General features: G+C 35.5%; 1 protein-coding gene across 1 annotated transcript in view; it reads left to right on the top strand.

Annotated features, from left to right (window-relative positions):
• Positions 1–22,486, top strand: part of RP1 (RP1 axonemal microtubule associated) — a 193,036-nt gene that overhangs the window by 141,811 nt on the left and 28,739 nt on the right. The window contains 7 exon segments of the mRNA XM_032919831.1: positions 355–441; positions 4,119–4,251; positions 5,710–5,849; positions 11,190–11,442; positions 15,482–15,723; positions 18,210–18,336; positions 19,975–20,123. Coding sequence (XP_032775722.1) covers positions 355–441; positions 4,119–4,251; positions 5,710–5,849; positions 11,190–11,442; positions 15,482–15,723; positions 18,210–18,336; positions 19,975–20,123 — 1,131 coding nt within the window.

Below are 22,486 nucleotides of genomic sequence, written 5' to 3'. Positions count from 1 at the left end.
AAATTTCAGTTCAAGTTTGAGAATAAAGATGTGATGGAGAGGAGATAAATAGGAAAGTGAGAGAAAAGAATAGTAATGTGATTCAGTTTGGAAATACAGAATCAGTCATGCATTTCCTTGCTTCTCGTATGTTGGCCTAGTCTCTGCAGCCATTCTCTCAGTTAATAATAAACATAAATTATGATACAAATGGGAGTCCAAATTAACTTACAATTTTAATGGGACTTTCCCACCCTAACATTAATGTCCTTGACTAGTATTTTTACTTATTTTATTTATCTTTTTACCTGGGCGTAAAGTATGCCATGCAAATTCTTACATACAATGTATTTTTTTTCTTTATTTTTCTAACAGTTGACTGTTGGTTATATTGGAGATATAACAAAAGTGTCCTTTGTGTTATCTGGTCCGTGCTTGGAAAGAGGAATTAAACTTCATAAGGTATTCTAAATACACTACATATAAACTTGTAATATTCTTCATAATACCAGTAAATATCATTGTTGAGAGACAGTTGTTAGTTTTGCAGCACACTAACAAGGCATCTTTTGGCTCAGTTACCTGGTATCTACAGATGATTGCTGACAGTTTCCAGATCTCTTTGTGGGCAGATCTACCTTGTTTGCTACTGCTGAAGTGCATATAGCTATACCTATACCTATTTACTGATGTGCAGATCCCTTCTGCATAGCTCATCATGACATGGAAGGCAATATTCTCTGCTGATGTTAGGAAATGTTAATCCCTGCATGGAAATACCAACAGTCTCCTGACACAGAGCAAGCTGCTTGGTTAAACCAATTAAGCTGATCCTTCAGTATTTATTCATTACAACACAGTCATCAGTGGGCCTTCAACATCTGATTGTAGTTTAGTGCGTACTTAGGTTCTCTCTTAAAAAGGGATGAAGAAATGAATTAATGCTGTCAATCTTTATAATTCAACTATATTTGAAATGTCTATCTTTCCTCAGCGTAGGTAAAAAGATTGAATATCAGGTGGGCCTGATAATAGTTGGGCTTTGGGGGACTACTGACGCTTGAAGGTTAATGCAAAGAAAAACTGTGTCAATGAGCTCTGCCTATAAGCGAGAGCCAAAAAGCACTGTGGACATAGCACTGAATTATTCAGAAGTCAGCAGAAGAATGTTCTTCTGAACTGGGCCACACAGTACCTTAAGCCTATTATGGATTTAAAAGATCAAAGGCTCATTCTCTAAATGAATAAACAATCCAGAAACTGTTCTGATGGGAAATGCTAGAGACAGCTGCGTTCCAGGCTAAAATTTGAACGGGTTTATGGTACTCAGAAGAACATTAAGTCTGGGTTTATGAGCTCTAAGAATCGAGGAGGAGTTTATCTTGTTCATATTTTCTCCCCAGATGTGTTATTTGTCAGCTAATTTTGTAGTCTCAGATTAGACAACAAATATGGAAAGAACAGGTAACAAAAACGAATGTTTTATTTTATATATGGATCTCCAGGCCATTTGATAAAGCATCGAACAACATGTTGACCCTTGCTATATCCATTGTGTGATTATGTAATATATGATTTCAGCCTCCAGAACTGGCGACTCAAAACATGGCAGAAAATTCATAAATGTAATAGTTTGCTTTCTGCTTTCTTTTCAGAGACAACCCTCTGCAAATGGCTAAGTGATTTTAGTTTATGCTTTTACATACTTTAAAAGTTATTTAATAATTGGTTTATTAGTAGCTATAAATTGTTGCAATCTACACGAAGTCGATAGGTTGCTATAGACCTATGTAGTCTCTTCTACTGGTGCACTTACAACCCACAACATAAGCCACAATAACATATACTTCTTGTGCCAGCAATATGCTTATAACATCTATTACTCATTTAGTAGCCTGTTTATAAATTATTTATACATGGAAGCAAAATCTAAAATGTAACAAGTTGGTTTTGCTTTAATAGGACACTTACAGTGCAGTAGAAAAAAAAGAGATGCTGTATAGAAATAGAAAGACTACAAGAGGCAGACAGTATGTGTAAGCTCACAATGAATCAGTGGTCAAAACCAGCCCCGATTGAAAAGAATTCCCTTCCTTGCCTTCTCCTGAGGTGAAAGACGTAATAACCAAAGTTTCAGAAATTTCAGAAAAATACAGATTACAGATGAAACTGCAAAGGCTAAAAAGGAGATAAAATCCCTACATTCCTTATGCCGCTCTCTGTTTTCTCTATTTAGGTGTTTACAGCGACTTCAGAGTACCGAAGTTTTTCCTGTTGATCTATGGTTTTCTGCACACTTCTGTAGAAAATAATGTAACCATAGCTAAAATTATGTCTGTTCTGTAACTTTTGAAGATTTGTGTACCATAGAATGAGTTGCTTTTTCTTGCTCAAAAATAGTTTATGGCCCTTTCCAAGATAAAATACAAAATAATTTTTACTTTCATATAGAATATAGAAACACTAAATGATTTGGAGATGAAATTCACACTTAGATGTTACCTTACAACTAACAAGAATTTGTCAGGCACATTTTATTTTGAGGCCAAAGTCTGCATAAATTTACACATCATTTTTATAAGTCCAGTTTCTGCAGGTCATCTGCCTGCATACAAATGTAAACCTTAGTCCAATTTTAATACCGATAGGAGTTTGTGACACTTGCTGATATTTAGTTAAGGAAGTTTATATTGATGGATGTTAGAGAAGTTATTTTTGTATGAGAAGAAGTTAAACATTTAGTGTAAGAAAATTCAGTTACTGCAAGTGAAAAAATGGGTAAACAACTGGCTGCAATTTTTAGTGAAATTTAATAATATCTAAAGAAAAACACTGTTTATTCAGCAATTAATGGTTTAATTCTGAAAATGGTCATGGGGAAATTTTTACTTTCATCTGGAAGCCTTGTGCCTGATCTTGTGAAGCCCTGGGCACAAAGCATAAGCAGCAATGGAGAATGCTCAGTTATTGTATTTCTAGGAAGTCAAGGACAAGATAGTCTGACAAAGTTTTAAGAGTGAAACTGTCAAATTCCTGATACTTTCAATTATATAATTCAATTATATAAATATTTATGAATTTCAAAGCTTGCATTTGAAGTCTACGTAAGGAAATCTGTACTCAGGATTTCCAAACAGTAGTATGTTTCCTCTGCAATGAGCCACAGACTTTTGTTCCTGGCACTAGTGTTAGTGGTGGTAATAACTCACTACAGTGATTTTTCAGTACCTGCCTAAGAATTTCAATTAATTAATGTCTTGATGAAATTAAGGTTTTGTTTCAATTTGATTTCTTTTTAATGTTTTGGGTCCAATATTCCTACACAAGGAGATTCTAAAGGCTGAAGAAATAATTTCTGCAGACTTGTAGTCATTAGCTATATATCAGGTTCAATCCTGCATGTAACAGTTACCAGAAATATTTCTGCATATGCCTGATAGTTTGTTATTCTGTATTTTATAACCTAACCTACAATAAGGTTCACAACCTGAATTGCCTTCTGGTGAATCTGATGCCCACATTGACTGTCTCAGTAGTCAGGATAGGTAGGCTCCCAAGGCAGTTGGCTTAAAGGTTCTAAGTAAGTTCACATATGTGGAGCCTAATTTGTTCAGTCTCCACTGAGTATTTTAAATCAGGTGGAATGAAGATGGGCCTAAGATGGCACCTTCCATTGGAATTCATTCTTCACATAACTTATTTCCACAGAGAGCCCTGAAGGCCACTGGACACTTAATTTCTGCCAACTTTGAAAGTCCTAGCTGATATATGTCACATGTAAAAAATAAAAAGCAGCAAAACAAATGTTTTTGCAAAATGGGCATATGCTATTAAGATTGATGTAACTGTATTCATTCATTTGACATTCTGAAATTGCAAGTATATAGGGGTCAATTTAATCTGTATCCTTCATTGGTTCTTTATAAATAGGTCCTATGCCTGTGCCAATACACCTATAAATATCAGGCTGCAGAATCAGTGGCTTACAGCAACTGCTGCAGCTATTATGCAGGATCAGGTAGCTTTTATAAAGTGTGTGCAGGTGTTAATAATAGGAAGAAATGTCTGCTTCTGTTTTGGATGGAAATAAGAAATGAAATAATTCAGATAAATTATTTTTGTACTAATTCTGCCTGCAGCTTCTGCTGAAAGACCTGGACACTAAACAAGAGTTGGTCTTTCACAGTGAAGCCCGGTATCTGTTTGGAGAAGATGGATCTGAAACTGTGACAGAACTAGCAGCAGTCAGACCAGACAAGGCACCACTCAGGGGTACGCTGCTGAACTAAAAAATTAAATAGATAAGCAAATGAACACACACACAGGGTTGTGAACTGCTTAATGGGATGAACACAATGGGCAAGATTGCAACAAATTTTATATACATATTAAAAAAACACTCAAAATTATTTTTAAAGATTCATTCACTATACCTGTGTAAACTGTGGGGTCTTTAATAACAGGTATTCTTAAAGCATTTTTTCTGTTTTAAAACAACTGACATGCATTGTTTTCACTGGGATAAGTACCAATATGAAAGTCTGAAAAATGCACAAAGCCCAATTAGTTTATTTCTGTTGAAATTTTTAAAAAGATCTGATTTACACTCAGTGAGGAACTAATTTAAAAAAGGATGTGCGAAGTCATAATGGCTTGAATCGAAAAAAGGATAAACCATCTTGTTTTGAGGTTTTCTTCAAGCCCTGTTTCTGCCCCAGAAGCTCTGTTTCAGTTCATCATTGTATTCAAAATATAACATCTTCCTTTGTTCTGATTACATTTGATACAATATTTAGAAAAGAATTCTTATTTATTATACTCTATGAACAGAAGTCTTTCTTAGGTAAAATATTTAAAACTTTTTGCATTTAATATCTAAGTGAAGGCTAGACTGCAAATGGAAGTATATCTGAACAGTCTGTTACAACATTTAATTCTTCATAGGCCTTACAGAAACTATAAAAAAAAATCCTCTGTCATGGTGCCTCAAGGAATACGTAGTATATAACTCATCAGCCAAATGTCATCCTTTGTGGTGAAGAACAGTAATAACAATGCATATCTGTATAAATAGCTGACCCATTTATCCTGAACTTATGAATTAATATTGTCCATAATTATCAAAATATGAGACTAAACCAGAATTCAGCTGATCCAGAACAAAAAAGTGGATTTCATAGAATCATAGAATAGTTAGTGTTGGAAAGGACCTTAAGATCATCTGGTTCCAACTCCCCTGCCATTGGCAGGGACACCTCACACTAAACCGTGTCACCCAAGACTCCATCCAACCTGTTAAATCTGTGCTTTTTCTTTGGTAAAATGTTGTTAGAGTTGATAAATCCTAACTCAAATTATGACTTTTCATTCCTACAAGAATTCAAGGCTTTTGACAAAGCCTGATAAAATCAGTGTGATTCTTTCTTTCAGTTGATTCCAGTGACCAGTCGATAAGACTCTAGTACATTTTTTTTTTTCTGTAATGTAAGCATGGATCATTGCATTGATTCATAAAGGTCGTTTAATCTCTAATGCTATACTTTGCTGTTGTGAGGTAGCTAGCAATCTGTATGAAACTCAGGCAGAACATTAATGTCAATTACTATAACTTCATTCCTTGGTCTTGAAATTAATCCTTTACCTAAAATAAATTGATTTATAATGTTTGACAATTACATTGCTAAATAGTCTGATTTCATAATGTCTTGTGTCACTGATTTTTCATGACAGAAGTTCTTTACTCGATCAGTGTTCATACGGGAACATTGCCTGCATCAGGGACTGATGCAGATGTATTTATCACAGTATTTGGAGAACAGGGAGACTCCTGCAAAAGGAGACTAAGACAGACGAATTTTGAAAGTGGACAGGTTAGTACTGATTTATTTTCCATACATTTTTGCTTAATGTGTTTTATTTAATTACTTTCTTCCAACTCCATATTTCTTTTCAATTATAAAATACAAGTATTGATGTTACACCATGGTAACCTGTGGAAAAGATGTGTTGCTTACCAAGTGTGGACATTTTACCTGAATTGGAATTCTGTTTAGGAATAGTTCAAGTACCAGTAAATTTAAACCACACAAGCTATCAATAACTGTTCTTAGAAACTAGAATTGAACCCAATGATACATAAAATTCCATGGCTTAATTTCAGTTGTGAAGCTGATATAAAAATATCAGTGCTATTTCCCGTGGCTGCTCCTTTAAAATCCATTTTTTAAAAAGATCTGTCCAGATACAGTTGAAAGAGAGAGTTTAAATGTGTCAGCTACTATAAGTTAATGAATCCATTTAAATATAGAATTGCAAACAGGTAAAGCTGCTTGTAAACATACTGTGATTGCTCAAGATAAATCCTAGGAGAGATTTTCTGGTCAACCTTTGGTGATTACCAAATTAATGTTTATATCCACACAACACATTCACACATACCCTGGACTCAGCTCAGATATGACTAGACAGGATTTAAAGAGACCTTTCAATTGATCAATTGATCCTGTATAATAAAGCAGATCCTCTATGCTTATTTCATACCCTTTCTTCAGATCTCTCATGGCTGAGATGCCATAGCTTTCCTAGCAACCTGTCCTATTGTTTTCCTAGCCTGGCCCTTAAACAGTTCTGTCATTATCTTTATAATGTCAAAATATTTTCTTAAGTTTAGAAACACAGAAACTAGCCGTGTCATCCTTTTGTTCCATAGTCATTAATATTTTTTCTTCCACGAATTTTTATAAACTCTTTTTTAACATGTAATGTGCATCCACAATCTCCTGTGGTAATATGGACTGTACTTGATCGGCAACCTCTGTAAAACTTCCACATACTACTTTCATCTGCTTTCCCCGCTTTTACTGGAAGACACAGTGAATGTTTTTTCCTTCTCTTTGCTGTTCTTGCTTTTATAGACCTCTGTCCTCTGTGTACTTCTTTTGTCGCTGGATTGTTCATTGTTCCGTGTCTAGAAGAACATCTCTTTAATCATTCTTTCTACACTTTCCTGTATCTTTTTCTGACTCTTCAGTAGTACATTCACAACCTCTTAAAAACTTTGCCATCACCTCCTCTAGTTCTGTTTTTAGTTCTTTGTCAGAGTTCTATTAGCTTAGCTCTAGCTACCATCTTCAGACAGCTGTTGGTCTAAATGGGCTGTGTGATATAGTATATAAAGTACTTAGATGCAGGACACCTACATTCATTTCTAAGCTCAGTCACTGGTTTACCTTATGATCTGAACATATCATTTTGCCTTGTGTTCTTCATTTCCCACTGTAAAGTGAAGATAACCAATAGTTTAGGCAAGAATGAAAAGAGCATATATATTTCTATTTAGATTACTTCCCTCTTCATTTAACAGTAAGGAAAATTAAATACGTCTTTCAAAAAATATGCTTAATCAATCCTTTCCATGGCAATAACATAGTGCTAGATTCATGATAGCATTTTCCTAGTACCTAGTGAAATGACTATCCATTGGGAAATATTTTATAATTTGGCCATAGTGTTCCCACCCAAAGTATTTAGGTATGTTTTTCATAGAATCACAGCCTGGTTTGGGTTGGAAGGGGCATTAGAGATCATCTAGTTCCAACCCCGCTGCCATGTGCAGGGACGCCTTTCACTAGACCAGGTTGCTCTCATTCAACCTGGCCTTGAACACTGCCAGGGATGGGGCAGCCACAACTTTTCTGGACAACCTGTGCCAGTGCCTCACCACCTTCATAGTGAAGAATTTTTTCCTAATATCTAATCTAAATCTACCCTTTTCTTAAAGTCTCTTTCAACCTTCTTTTAAAAAAAACAAAAACAAAACCAAAAACAAAGCTGTCGCTGTTAGCAGAATCCTGCTGCCTTAGTTCAAACTGTGCTATTAAAAGATAGGAAAAGGTTTGTGATATTGATTGCCTGGATGATACGATTAAAAATTCAGGTTAATTCTTGGCATTTTTTGAGGGCAAATGTTTATAGGCAATTAGGAGAGTTAATAAAAAACATAAAGGTACATAGTCTGTGACATAACCTGGAAAAGAGGTCTAGAAAGAAATAATTTACATGGCACTTTTAAGCTGGACCTCAATAAAGAGTCAATGACACAGCTGTTAGTGAAATCAGAGCCACTATACTGAGCAGTAGAGAAGAGTGCTGAGTGTCTTTGCAAGCAGATCCTTTTTTTCAGGTGAGCTATTTTTGTACTGTGGACAACAAAAGTTTTCTTCAGCTTAGATTTTTTATGTATTTTCTTTTCTCCATTGTGCAATAGTTCCTGGGAAAGGGTTATGCAGTGAAATGGCAAGATGTTCCGATGGTACTGTTATTTAAGGTATTAGATGTGGAAGTTGTTGGCCAAGATTGCAAAAGGACCTCATGCGGAGTGACTGAGTAATAAAACAGCAGATGAAATTCATTGTAGCTAAATGAAAAGCAGTGGCTATGAGGGGGAAAACCCTTGAACTTGCATGTAAAATGATGGTTCTGAAATAGGAAAGTGATCTTAACGTTAGGATAGCTCTGTAATTATGTCAGTCCAGTACTCAGTAAAGGCAAAATAAAGGGAAAAGAAAACAGATCTAATGTTTAGGAATTATTAGAAAAATTAAAAAAACCTAACCAGCCCAAAGTAGAAAATACAGTCATGCCTCTAGGTAAGTTCTCTGGTGCGAATGCATAGTAAATGCTGTGTTTTGTTCTGATTCACTTGTCTTTAAAAGTGCAAGAAGAATCTCAAGTGATATGAGATAACTTCCATACATGGAACAACTAAAAGTATTTTTTTGTCCTGGAAAAGGCATGGTGAGAGGAAGAGACAGGGACATAAGAAATATAAATGGCATTGAGAAAATGAGTAATTCTATTTTCTCATGAAATACAAAGGCTCAAGAGCATTAAATGAAACCTGCAGGTGGAAGATGCAAAACAAAAGGAGGTGTCTTTTTACACAGTGCATAATTAATACATTTTGCTTTCTGGCACAAGATGTTACAGACAGTAAAATGCATGTTGGTGCAAAAAGCTATTGCACATTGTCATGGAAGACAACTTTCCACTGAGGGCTGTTAAGTGCAAAGACACTATCCCTGGCTCAGGAAATCTCTGAACCACAAATTGCTAAAGTCTGAGAGACTTTATATTCAAGAAGCATCTCTATATGTTTGCTCTGTTTTTCAACTCTTCCCTAGAAATCTGTTATTGGTAACTGTTGGCAACAGTATACTGGACTAGATCTGTTGTCTGACATGCTACTACCAGTCTTAGGTTCTTTTTATGTAGAAGTAGATTAATAAAAGGGTTGGAATGAGGTTTTAGTGAGATTATCTAAGAATAGAAGGTGAAAGGAAGGGATGTAAAGGGCAAGCTGTGTTGAGAAGCAAGATTATGGTAGCAATATCTCTGGAAAATATAGAATGGACTGGCAAAAAAACAAAGTTAAGGAAACCTGAGATATCAAAAATAGGATCTCTGTTGACTGATAAAGGACTGGAATATAAGGAAAAGCTAGGGAGGCAGAAAATTGCAACAAAGTGTAAGTAAAGAGAGTCAAGTTGACTTAATGACTGCTGAAAGTAAAGCCAGATCATATTTATTTAAGTAATTGTATGATTTTTTTTCCAGTTTAATGGGTTAAATAAATAGAGATTGTAGTTTGCCTAACTAACACTTGATCTAAAGCAAGACAATTTAAATGAAATCCTTTTGGTTTTCATTAATTACACTTCCAGTAGTGTGTTTAATCGGTTCCAAATGTCTTTAAATTGAGGGGAAAAAAAGAAATGTAATGACATCAACCAAAAGTACATTTTTGCTAGTGCTGAGGGAGTAGGCAATTTAATGTATTATTATGAGAATTCATTGATAACAATGGGTGATTATGACCACTGTTGTCTAATGACTGTTAATTATTGTCACAAAGAATGAGACTAATGATAGGTCCTTCTTTTCAGATAGAGTTAGCTGTGAAGGAATATGAATATTAGCAATACAGGCTATTTCCTCTAAGTCAAGGGTCATTTACACTGACAAGAAAATTATATTTGTCTCAGAACTACAAAGAATAAAATTAAAAAGCAATGAGTACTCCCCAAAAGTTATTTACAAGATGTTCCTCACAGCTAGATCTTATTTTGGGCTACATATGTGTTACATGGAGGGGTATAACTTGCCATGGTAACTGTTTGGAGAGATTGTGGATATAACAAGGTAAGAATGCATGAAGACCTAAGGCTGTGATAAGAATAATAACTCTGATGTTTTCTTTTTCTGAGCACATTGTAGAGAACAGCCTGACACAGACAGGAGAATGAACCAGATGACATAATTCTTTCTAAAAATCATCTCTTCCTTTGTTGCTTTCGGGTCCTCATGCTTTTTCCTGCCTGGTGGCAAATTGGCTGGCAACAAATAAAAATTATAGCGTCTGTTTCTACTATCCATCTGGGGTATTTTAATGTCACCCACACACATGCCCATGTATCTAGCCACCCACTCATATTATCTCTTGCATGGAACACATTCATTCTCTCACTCACATAATTTATTCATCCCAACATGCACTAGTGTAGTTGCCATTTAGCTTTTGTTTACTGGTAGCCGTAGCAATATTTAAACAGATGTCTATTTACATCCGAAGAGCACATCAATTCTTGCCTGTATGCGTGCACAGCGTTAGTTAGAGTTTCTAATGTCAGTATCTTCCTTTGTTTGTATAGTCATCAACAATGTCAGTATTTCTGTTCAGAGTTGAATAATACATCGTTTCCCATTAGAAAAATAGGATGTCTTAGAATATAAAAGACTGAATTGTTTAAAAATAAAATGCTTTATCTAAACCAAAGTTCTATTTATGAGGCCCATCCTGATACTTGAAGCACTTTCTGTTGCAGTTATGAGGGACTGGTTGAATTTCAATTTTCATGAGGCTGCTGTAAGTAAATTAATGATCAGCGGTTTCTTTTGACCTAAAATAGTGGGATGTTTTTCATAATAAAGCCTGGAATGCAATGATCATGAACAAGTGAAAATGTACATGTTCAAGGATCCACATGTTTTCTGGGACTCTCCAAATGTCAGATAATATCTTGCTTTACTATCAGAAAGGAAAAGATACTTCAGCATTGAAAGGAATATGTGTCTCCAAACATAATCTTCTTAAAGATGATAAAATATATGGCTGAATCAGTTTACTGTTCATTTTACCTTTACTTTCTCAGGTTTGTATCTCTGAAATGAGAGCAGTAGACCTTGGACAGTTAAGCAGAGTGCTTGTTGAGCACCATGATGTGGGTTATGGAGCTGGATGGTACCTGGACCAAATTGTCATCCGTGAATCAGGCAAGACTGATAGCGAATATGCATTTCTTTGCCAGCAATGGTTAGACAGTGGAGTTGGTGATGCACAGATGGAACGAATGCTGAAACTTCTCGGAAAAGTCAGGAATGGGAAGATGACAGGAAAGATTTATGGTAAGGTCCAAAATAATCAAGGCTCCTTTCAGATTTTGTTTTAATTGTAATTCTCTTTTTTTTTTTTTTTTGGGGGGGGGGGGGGGGTGGGAGGGGGCGGCTGTGTGTATTTTTAAGACTAAAAACAAACCATAGAAATAATATAGCCTAAATATGAATGTCATGTCTCACAAAACTTGTCTTTCCAAACACTTTCCAGAGCTGGTAAATACAATTATAATGTTCAGGGAAGAAAGACTAGAGAAGAAGGAAGATCTTAAGTGATAGAAGCAGTGAAGGAACTGTGGTTTTAGTTGAGGCTAGAAAAAAGCTGAAGCAGAAAGAGGTAGGTTGGTCCATATGGCAGTCAATGCAGAGCAGAAGGCTGCTGCAACAGTGATGAAATCACAAGAAGAGATACAAAAACTCTTTTAGGAGAATGAGATTTTCCCGTATGTTCACATATTTGCAGAAAGCATTTGCTTTTATTTGCAGTTTTCTTTTTTACTTACATCGGTGGCACAAGTTCTTGGAAACAGCAAGTTGACCTGAACCAAATATCCTATTCAAATTATCTAATAAAAAAAAGACCAAAATTCAGAAACAACTTAGACACTGAAAACATGATAAGCTTTTTATGCTTTTCCAGGGTACTGGATTTCTTAGCTCTCTGAAGAGGTGTAAAGTGTTGTTTTAGGTCCATTTATAAAATCTGAATCAGAACTGGTAGACCAAACTATGTAAAGTTTAACTAATCTGAAGGTGTGAATTTGCATTCTATATCAGCAGTTTTGTAAATTGATCTTTTTTAATTTCTATGCTCATGGATATTTCACTGTATGCTCGGAATGTTTTATATTATATATAGCTGCAGACACAGCTATAGTGTGTATCTTCGTATTTAGTTACCAGTATTTAATCCACTAGTGAATTTCTTATATCATCTTAGAAAATAAAAAATAATGTTGCCAAGACAAAAGAAAGACAGAATACCATGGAAATAAAAGCATAGGATGAGCAGCTAGACTAGTGACAATTTCAGAATAAAAAATGTCTGTATTGTACCACTGCAGGTATTCCAGGTCTCTGTGTAGGGCACCAGATTCCATAGGTGCCCTACATAACCCACAGAGCGAGGCAGGCATCTCCTGAGGGTAATTCAGAGCAGAAGCCCCAAACTGGTCAGAGTCTGTCACATCTTTCTTTGCTGATAATGTGAAAAGTGAGGGAAATCTTGCATCCTTGTTTATGCACCTTAATTAGTGTCTGAACATAGCTATGTAAAAACATTTTCCTTCCTCTGTTTCTCATACACACATAGTCCTCAAAAATCTGAGTGCAGACTTGCTAATATTTTCCAGTCTATTATAATTAATACTCAGCTCTGTATCTATTGAAAATCAGTTCTGCCTGGGCATATAATAACCTTAGAAAGAATATGACAAGAGATCCTATAAGGAATGGAGAAATAAAAGACTGATTAGCAAAGAGTGCTGTACCTTAGAGGTCAGAAAGTACACAGGTACAATGGAACTTACTAAATGTCAAGCTGACTTTGATTTTATAATAGAATTAAAACAAATAGTAAAGGTTCTTCAACCATTTACTTATAAAAAGAACCCAGAAAGATGTGTAACTATGCAGGAACAATAGAGTTCAGACTGGGGTGATGGAGGTAAAATCCCTAAACAAATAGAACACTTTATCTCTGTTTTCATTAAGGAACCATACTGTTGGGAAGGAAAGAAAACCAAAAATTACTAATGGGAATGAGGTTACTGGAAATCACCAAATCTGAAATGCAAATAAAATTTCAAATTTCATGTGGTCAAACACTGACAACCAAAGGAACCCCAGAATACTGAAGGAACTGGGGAAAAAAAAGTGGCAGGTCTAGTAGCAAGTATTTAAAACAATTTTATGAAGACAAAAGGCGTGACTTGAAAATAGCAAAGTCCTCCACCTCCACCTAAAAAGTACAAAGCATAATGCAGGTGACTATAGATCTCACACTCTTCCCCTACTCCAGCGTGGGGTCTCTCCCATGGGAGACAGTCCTCCACAAACCTCTTCCCATGGGCTGCAGTTCTTCATGAACTGCTCCAGCGTGGCTCCCTTACATGGGGTCACAAGTCCTGCAGCAAACCTGCTCCAGCGTGGGTTCCTATTTCTATGGAGCCACACCTCCTGCCAGTAGCCTGCTCCAGTGTGGGCTTCCCACAGAGACGCAGCCTCCTTCAGGCATACAAACCCAATACACTCCTTTAGACTTAACTAAAGAGAAGAAGATTAATGTAGTTGCTCTTAAAATGGATCAGACAAATTTATCAATATATTTATCAGATTTACCAGTATAGTTAGCATGTTATAGCAGCATATGGTACAGTATGATCTAACAGAGATAGTCCTTCCATTCAGTCTTCCTAGGCAGCTATACACTGATAGTTTAAAGGCTTAATATTTCAGTACTAAAGGGCTAAAAAATCTTGGATTATGCACAGGAGATATCATAAATTTTCATTTGACTTCCATTTTTTCATGGATATAACTGGTTTCATTTGTATTTAATATTCATAGACATGAAAATAGTAGCTATTTGTGATTATTCATAAAGTCATAACTTCTGAATTTAATTTAGATTATTTTAAAGGTGGTGAGTGCTAACTTTTTATGTTCACCAGGTTCTGAATTTATGACATAGATCCTCACCTGATCTAAAGTAATAAAGCTTTATTTGCATTAGTTTATAGTAGGAGACAAAGGTTTGCCTGTTGTGGTTAAGAAGCTGGGCTTTACAGGACTATAGATATAAACTCCGAAAGTTACTGTTTCCACTGCTCAAAGTAAAATACTCTGCTCTACAGAATAGCTAGTTGAAATTACTAAATCATACTTTGCCTCACTTTACATAAGCAGAGCTAAGTTGTCTTAATAAAAAAATGGTCACGTTCAATTCTGCATCAGCCCAGGTGACCAAAACCTCAGAGTAGGGGTTATGATTTTTAAAATGGAAAGCATTGTTTCAATAGCCCTCAATTTTCCATATATTCTATAAATGTGAATTAAAATGTGAAAGCTAGATAAGTCAGTGGGATTTTGTTTTGATTGGAACAAATTTCTGATCCTGAAAACTGTCGTGTTGACTGGAGGTTTAATTAAATATCTGTTCAGTATAGAGATACAGAAGTTACTCAGGAGCCTATCTGGTATCAGTCTGCAGTCTGATGAGCCTTCAGGTGACCACCAATTCATCTAGAATGTTTAAGAGACTAAGTGCCTCAGAACAGACCTTTAGTTTGAACAGTAGCTACTATTCTTTTCATTCATTATATTCTTCAATATAAATTTGCAGGTTTTGGTAGGGTTTGGGTTTTTTTAAGTAAAACTGCTGGCTTTGAGTGTTTTTTGTGTCCCTAAAGTAGGCAAATTTATGTGTTGTTATATAGGACAATTTTAATTCTCTCAGCAAACATAATTTCACAGAAGAAATAGATAATTGTGGTGATCTGTGATAAAAATATCACATTTCAAGCACCAAACCAGTTTATCTCATAATCATCTTGCTATAGAATATATGGAGCATATTTTACTATTCTAACTTAAGAAGCTTCTCAAAAAGTTAAAACAAAAAAACACCCTGCCCTGAACAAAGGCAAACCTGAAAACCAGTACTATCTAGTAGAAAATACACTGCGTTTGAGTGGTGTTTAGTAAGAAACAATATTTAAATCAGCAGAGGAAACATTTATGATGGGAAAAAACAGATTGACACGACTCTTCATAAGTCTCTAGTACAGAACTGGCAGTCTTATCTGCATAGCGCTTTTGGAGTGGCCCATCTCTAACGGGTCAGCTATCACTGCAGAAGGGCTGCTGCCCAAATCTGTTTCTCGCTGAATCAACGATAATGAGTGAACCTGTTAAGTGCAAATGTATTAGCTCAATGCAAAGGTGGGAATGAGTTGCACATCACTCACTAACTCAGCCTGTTACAAATTGCTGTATTATTTTGGATATTCAGCAAACCCATTAATTTTTTTCTACTGTTTTGTTTCAACAGGGTCTTGGGATGTCCTTGTCACAACTAGTGATATTTTCTCTAGTTCCATGAATCCTAAAATGTCTCTAAGTGTATGTGGTGGAAAAGGTATCCGTACTTCAGTCATATTCCCCAAAGGATCCCTTAAAAATGGGCAGATTTATGAAACTTCAATTGAACTAAATAAGAAATTCAATACTATATTCAAAGTTCGCTTAGAAATTGAAGAAGCTGGAGAGGGAGAGACTTGGTATTGCCGTGAGGTAAAAAAGAAAAACTAAAGAAATTACTTACTGTGTCCTGATTGTAAAATTCTTCTTTTTTCATATTCTAAGGTTATTGCTTCCAGTTTCTAGTTCTGTCTGAAATGACATAATTTTTAATTTATAAAAGGAAGTGCGTCTGGTAACAACACTTGTATAGTATGGAGACTGCTCAAAACACTTACTAGAATAGCTATAGATAACAAAAATCTTGTAAACTTAAGTGGATTTCTGGAGGGCATAAATACAGATGTGCTATCATCTATAGCATATCCAGTAGAGTTTTTTCAGAACCGTACCCACTGGCATATATTGCAGTATTTACATAACTCCAAATTGGCTGTTACATATTGTGATCCAACGCAAATAATTAAGCCAGACACTAGAAATGCATTTTGATGAAAATATCTGCCTTTTAAGTTGGCATGTGAAAAAAAGAAGTGAATAGCAGAAATGACAATCTTTCTTCTGATGTCCAAGATACTGAAGCTAAAATTTGACGTTGCACTGAAATTGCTGTGGCATTTCACTATACAAAAAATATCTCTATCCTCTTATGCTGGCAAAATAAAAAGAAGTCTAAGGGAAAGAATATTTTTCTTTCAAACTGCACTAACACTTCTGTCCATTAATGTTTGTATTTTGTTCTCATTAAAAACTGGAGAAAAAAAAATAATTTTCCTGTCCATTACCTGATAATAGTGAGCCAACCCCCCTGATATTTAAGTGGTAGTTTGGTTTTTAATTTAATCTTCATAGCTAGATGAATTAGTCATCTAAGAAAATCTATTGATAAAATTAAGAATGCCTCTTGGATATTGTAGGAGGCAGTGATCACTGTAAAAAATTCAAAACAGACACTTGGCAGTTGAAAGCAGTGACATCTATTAGGCTGTTTTACTTCATTAGTTCAGAACAATGACTCAAAGCTGAGTTAGAAAAAAATCTACATCATTTCTATAAGTGAGGTAAAGATGCACGTTTACACTATGTAGGATTAGAAAGAGAAATGTAAATTACTAGAGGTTTAAGAAGACATTTCCTTTGTTGTTCCACAAATTCCATAGCAGGACTGACTGAATCGTTATATGAAATAGCTAGGTTGGTGTAAGAGGTTGTGAATAATATCAGTTATTAAAGACAGGTCAGCAGTTTATTTTCACCGCTGATTAGAACCAGGATGGTAATTTCTATGCTATTTTATTTTGATCTTACAAGATTGGAACTCACAGAGGTTTCCCCCTTCTATCATAAGTAAATGCAGGTGCAGCTGGTTGAATTCCATGTTTAAATTCAGAATTCATTTTTATAACCATAACCACAAAATAACTGTCTTAATGTTCTTGAGAAAATTGAAGTCATTATAAAATAATGTCCAGAAAAAAATTAATTAAGATATGCTTTATTTCTGAAGCATGTAATAGCTAACATCTTTATTTTTGCTTCTTTCACTTCTTGGAGAAATAATGCACAGTAAATGAAATCTGATTTTCAAGGAACTGTTCAGGAATGTAGATGTTAGTATGAAAGGGAAATTGTATTAACATTACACTTTATATTGAGTTTAAAAAAAATACCTTTTCAATTTGTCTCTCATAATGAAAAATAATTGGAGTCTTTTGAAGACAAAATAATGCCACCATCTCCCAGTGACAATTGCTAACCGAAGATGGTTGAGCTTACTGGGTTAAGCATTTGGTCATTTTAGTGAGTTAGGTCGTGAAAAAATGTATGAGTGAAATCTCTGTGCCCTTTTCAAATCAGGATTACTTCCTGTAACACATTTTCAAACACAGTGTCTGGTCTAGGTTTAAATAGTTCAGAAAATGGTACGTTGTCTATTAGTATAGCCGGTAATACCATAGTGTAAGACACCTCATTATCAGTTCTCATAGTAAGAAAGACTAAGCTACTTAGCTCAATATCACCCTTTTATTACTTTATATACAGCTGTTCATAGATTAAAAATATTGAATAACATATTCTATATATTCAACAGTACATATGTACAGATACATATAGATGCCATAAAACATTCTGAATTTCTGTTTTTCAGTTTTTCCCAGAAACACTTCATTTTCTTTCTCCTGTTATTTAGAATGAGAAAACATTCTCCACTGAAAAATGTTGTAGCATATTGACATTTCTCACAAGCTGAAATGGGCATATTGACACTTCTTTTTCTTCCATATGCTAGATTAATAGGTTACATAAAAGAACTTTTTTAACCATTCCAAATATTTTTCCCCTTATTGCAGTCTCTACAGCAATAATGTTGACAGCATTTTAATTCTTTTTAATTGGGAAATATATTTATTCCTTCTCTTTTAAAAGGCTGCTTTCAAAAATGTTTGTTGAAAACTTTATTTTCTCTTCCTTTTTAGTATTGAGATGACGCATCATAGCTGTTTAATAGTATGTCTTTTGCTATAGTTTCCATTAGACACAACAGGTGATGAAGGTATTTCTTTTTGCTCTTTGCTAAGGTAAAGCTTCGACACAGAGAAAGTAAAAATGTTCTTGAATTTCCATTTTGTCGCAACTTTGCAGATGAAGAAGGAAGAAGAGTGGCTGAGCTTCCAGTTCTCACAGCTGGCTCTCCTTTTCCAGCAGGTTTGTCACAAATCAGAAACACAACAAAAGATTTGGTTGATAATGATGCCTGATTTGCAGAGCAGTCCAAAGGATTTAGCAGATATTTTCTATTCATTTTAGCTAGTGATGCATGGCTAGGTCCAAACCTCTCCAGTGTTTAAAAAAGAATATCTCAGACCCTGTAACTGAGCATTGTGCATTCAAGTCTGATTGGTATCAGTTTGTGACACATAAAAGAACAAGCATACGGCACTGAAAATATTAAAAAAGTTTTGAACAGTACTCAGAGTTCAGCTTCTTCTCAGTAATATGATTTGGTTCTTTCCCAGAGGAAACAAAGGAAATCCAAAGGAAATAACTCTCATAGTGTAATTTCAGATAAGAAGGAGATCCATGGCCTCTCACAACAGAATGTCATCTGTGTTCCTAGAATTTCAGGCATTCTTCTTTTGTGACCTAGCAGTTAAATGTCATCAAATTCCTTCATGCAAGTTATGCCTTCATCACCTCAACACTGGGTTTTTTTAGTTTGCTCTGTGTTTCTTAGGAAGTTTTATAACCAAAGTTAGTGATGAATGGAAGAGCTGTTATCCTAAATGGATATTCTGCTATAAGAATACTGAAGTCTCCTCCAAGTGTTTCCCAGGAGTTAAGGGTTTAGATCAATAGCCCAAGTAATCTGTGTATTCCTTGCCTCTTCTGCTGTGCTTTCAAAGCTATTCTCAAAAAAAAAATCACTTGGGCAGAAGCTCCCTGAATTTGAATTTGAGAATAGTAATGCTGGGGTATCCCCTGAGAAGGCTCTTTGTCTTTTAATTTTTTTAGTTTCTTTTTTTCTGGAAGAACACAGGTATTTAAATATTTACAAATGCTGCTCCTCTGAAAAAGGAGCATTTAACATGAGGAAAGATACTGTTTTCTTTACTTTCTCCCCATATTTTTCTCTCTTTTTCAATTGAATGTTTTGGGGATGTGGCTTCTTTCTTATATTGGGGTGCCAGATCACCGGTGTGTTATGCATTTCACTAGGAGTGCAAACAGGTACTTAACATAAACAGTCAACCAAGAAAAGCTCAGCTGAAGAGTCGTAAGATGACATGTCAGAGAATACAAAGCGCTTCTGGAAATCCTCTGCTGAGGCCAATAACTGCAACTGGTACAGTGTAGAGTGGCCAGCCACTGGTTGGACCATAATCCAGAGGAAGTACAAAAGTTGCTGTCTTTCTGACAGGGTTCAGCTTCATTTGAACTCTGTGAGGCTCAGAGCAGAGAGGTGCTTTCTGAATAATTTAGTATCATCCATAGCCAAGGAAATGTTTCATAGGAGTGTTACATGCTTAAATGTATACAAGTGTGTGGTTGAGTATTATTTACATGCTTTTATAACAATTTGTGATGTGTTTCTTGTTCTTTCATTTTCTCTTCTGCCTGTGTTTCAGGCCCACTCAAAAACTATTTAGCTTATTATTCCTTATAATCGTAGTTCTTAGACTTTAATTACAGTGCTTCTATGTGCTTAAACATTATAATATAGTTTGGCCTTTTGATCAGAGTGGGAAGGGCTAAAAATTGAAATATAATGGTAGTAATTTATTAAATAACACATTTTTTAACTGATTAAGCTTTGGTAAACCTTTGATCGCTTTTTCCCAACAGTAAAAAGCTATGTTCTCTATATCATAACGGGAGCACCCCCTGGGTCAGGAACTGATGCTGATGTGTATGTCATGCTGCAAGGCCTTTTGGGAGATACTGGCAGAAGAAAGTTCATCAGAAAAGGAGATGATAATTTCACTGAAGGAAAGGTATACTTATAATTTATGTATGATATTTTGCACATTTAGAACCCACTCCAATTCACATGGACTTAATGGCAGTAGGACAGACTCTACAAAGCCCAGTTTGCAATGCTCTGTGATTGTAAGTGCATGCGTATATCAACTTCTCTATCTTATGGGGGAAATACTGGTGCTTATATAGCTGATGCTAACAATACTGACAATAAAATAACTATATCGAGTGCTTTTAGGTTCAATTTTGCAAATATTGGTGGTCTTCAGTGACATGCCAGTGGTTTTCCTGTGTATTTGCTTCACAATAGAGCTAAAAAGAGACTCGATATCCTTTAACAGCTCTTCCCATTCTTCAGGCTAAGGCTCCTTTCCCTGGCTATTGCCATTCCATTACCAGTCTGCCCCACAGCCTGGCTCTTGATCTGCCTCCAGACAGTGAGCTGCTACCCTCTATAGTTTTCTTAGGTCTACCAAGATGGTTATTCCTTCACTGGGCAGGTGTGAGTCTTGCAGCTCATAGACATAGACCAGGGAAAGAGCAACATAGCTGCCAGAGATGCATTTGCCTGTAACATTGTCGGTATCAACAAAATTAGAGGGAATTTAGCTTCTGAATATGCTGTAGAAATGGGGGACAGATTTACAGCAAGATGCATGTATTTGACAAAAAACCTAGTCCCTGTTGGAAGCTCTTGATAGAAGAAGTGAAATTTTCAGCTAAAAAGGTCACTGGATGCGTTAAACATGGAATAAATAAAGTGTTTGTATTTTCTGTGGATCTTTATTTGAAAACAAATTTGAGTATTAAAACAATTTAAGATTCTGAAACAAACATCTGTTACAGAAAATTTGAGTTGGAAATTTTGAGTTAAAGTTTAGAAGAAGAAACACCAGTGTCTTGCAACCAGAAATGCTGACCATATTTTATGTTAGACAGTGCTACCTGTCTTTCTTATAGTGTGTGTACTCTTCTACCTTCCTGAAATCTCAGTGAATACTGTGAATATGGTATTCTAACCTGTTCCCCTTTTGGAAATACCAATCAGTAAACTATTTCCTTTTGCTGGTGTTGGCTGACAGATGAAGGAGAATTTCTCTAAGGAAGCAAGCTTGCAAATCAGCTTAGATTGATAACCAACGCAGAGGTGTGATATGGAGGATTAGGAGGAGCTCAGCTCCTAACTACCTCCAGTCTCATTAATTCAGTGGGTGTTGAAGGGGGTCATTATCTAACTGGATTTTACCTACTTGAAATGCTTATTCATAAGAAAAGGGGGAGAGTTTAAATCTTTATTTTTAAGGTACTAAATATTTGTGTATGAGGGTACTCAGTTTAGGCAAAGGCACATTTGTCTTCCCTAATGTTGTAATTCAGGTTGTGGCTTATTGATAAGCTGATTTAATTGGATTTTAGAGCTGCAGTCCTTTTGTCCTTATGAAGTAAAGTTACTTTAATGTAAATTTTACTGGATTTCTCCTAAAATCAGAATTCCACAAGTGAGCAATCTGATTTCCAGACTGGTAGTTTTTAATGAAGAGGGACCAGGGATGCATATCTAGAAATGTTGCCTAAGAGAACAGAAATGAACTACAAAGATTCATAACCTGAAGGGTGTTTTTGTAGTATTTATTTCTACTTCAATCTGGCACAGAATTATTCTGTTTTACAGAATAAGAGGCAGAACTAGCATGTACCTATCTCTTCGTTACTTACTTGACATTTTATAGGAGCAGTGTGTGAATGTGACACAGTATTCTTATATTTCTAAAAGTAGATATCAGCATAGGAATATTTTAGGGCCCTAAAAGAAATTGCTTGTAAATAAGTAATAGAGAAACACAGAAAAGTATTGATTTGCTCCTTGTTCAGTGAAAATAAAGTAATTTGGTTAATTGACAAAGAGTAAATTGATTCTGCAAGCTAGACTCCTGTGTTTGCAGCAACATTTTGTTCATGACATGTTTTGGAAATTTCCCAATGTTTTCTTCCCTTTACTTATATTCTCCAAAAAGACTCTCAAGTGTAGAATGTCTCTTTCTATACCAGCCCAATCACATATTGTGCCAAGCACCCCTGCAGTCAGAGAGTCTGGGCTTGGTGGTTTAGGGGATTTTGGAGTATAACAGACAGAATCTGCCTTCTGAATCTTAACAGTTGTTCTGACATTTTAAAATGTGCTTTTCCTTGCAATAATTTTTCCCTTGACTATACAGTAACAGCTAATGAACTGGAACAGTGTTTCTGTTAGAAATCACATCAAAATATGGTGTTAATCGCACAGAATGTCAGGGCTGCCACAAACAACAATTTAGCAATGCAGAAATACATTAAAATGTTTAAATATTCAGGGGAATTTGCAGTGGATTGGAGATAT

Source organism: Strigops habroptila, chromosome 1 (genome assembly GCF_004027225.2).
Source record: "Strigops habroptila isolate Jane chromosome 1, bStrHab1.2.pri, whole genome shotgun sequence".
Taxonomy (NCBI): Eukaryota; Metazoa; Chordata; class Aves; order Psittaciformes; family Psittacidae; genus Strigops; species Strigops habroptila.
The sequence above is the reverse complement of the archived record's forward strand: the minus strand, read 5'-3'. Positions and strand labels throughout refer to the sequence as shown.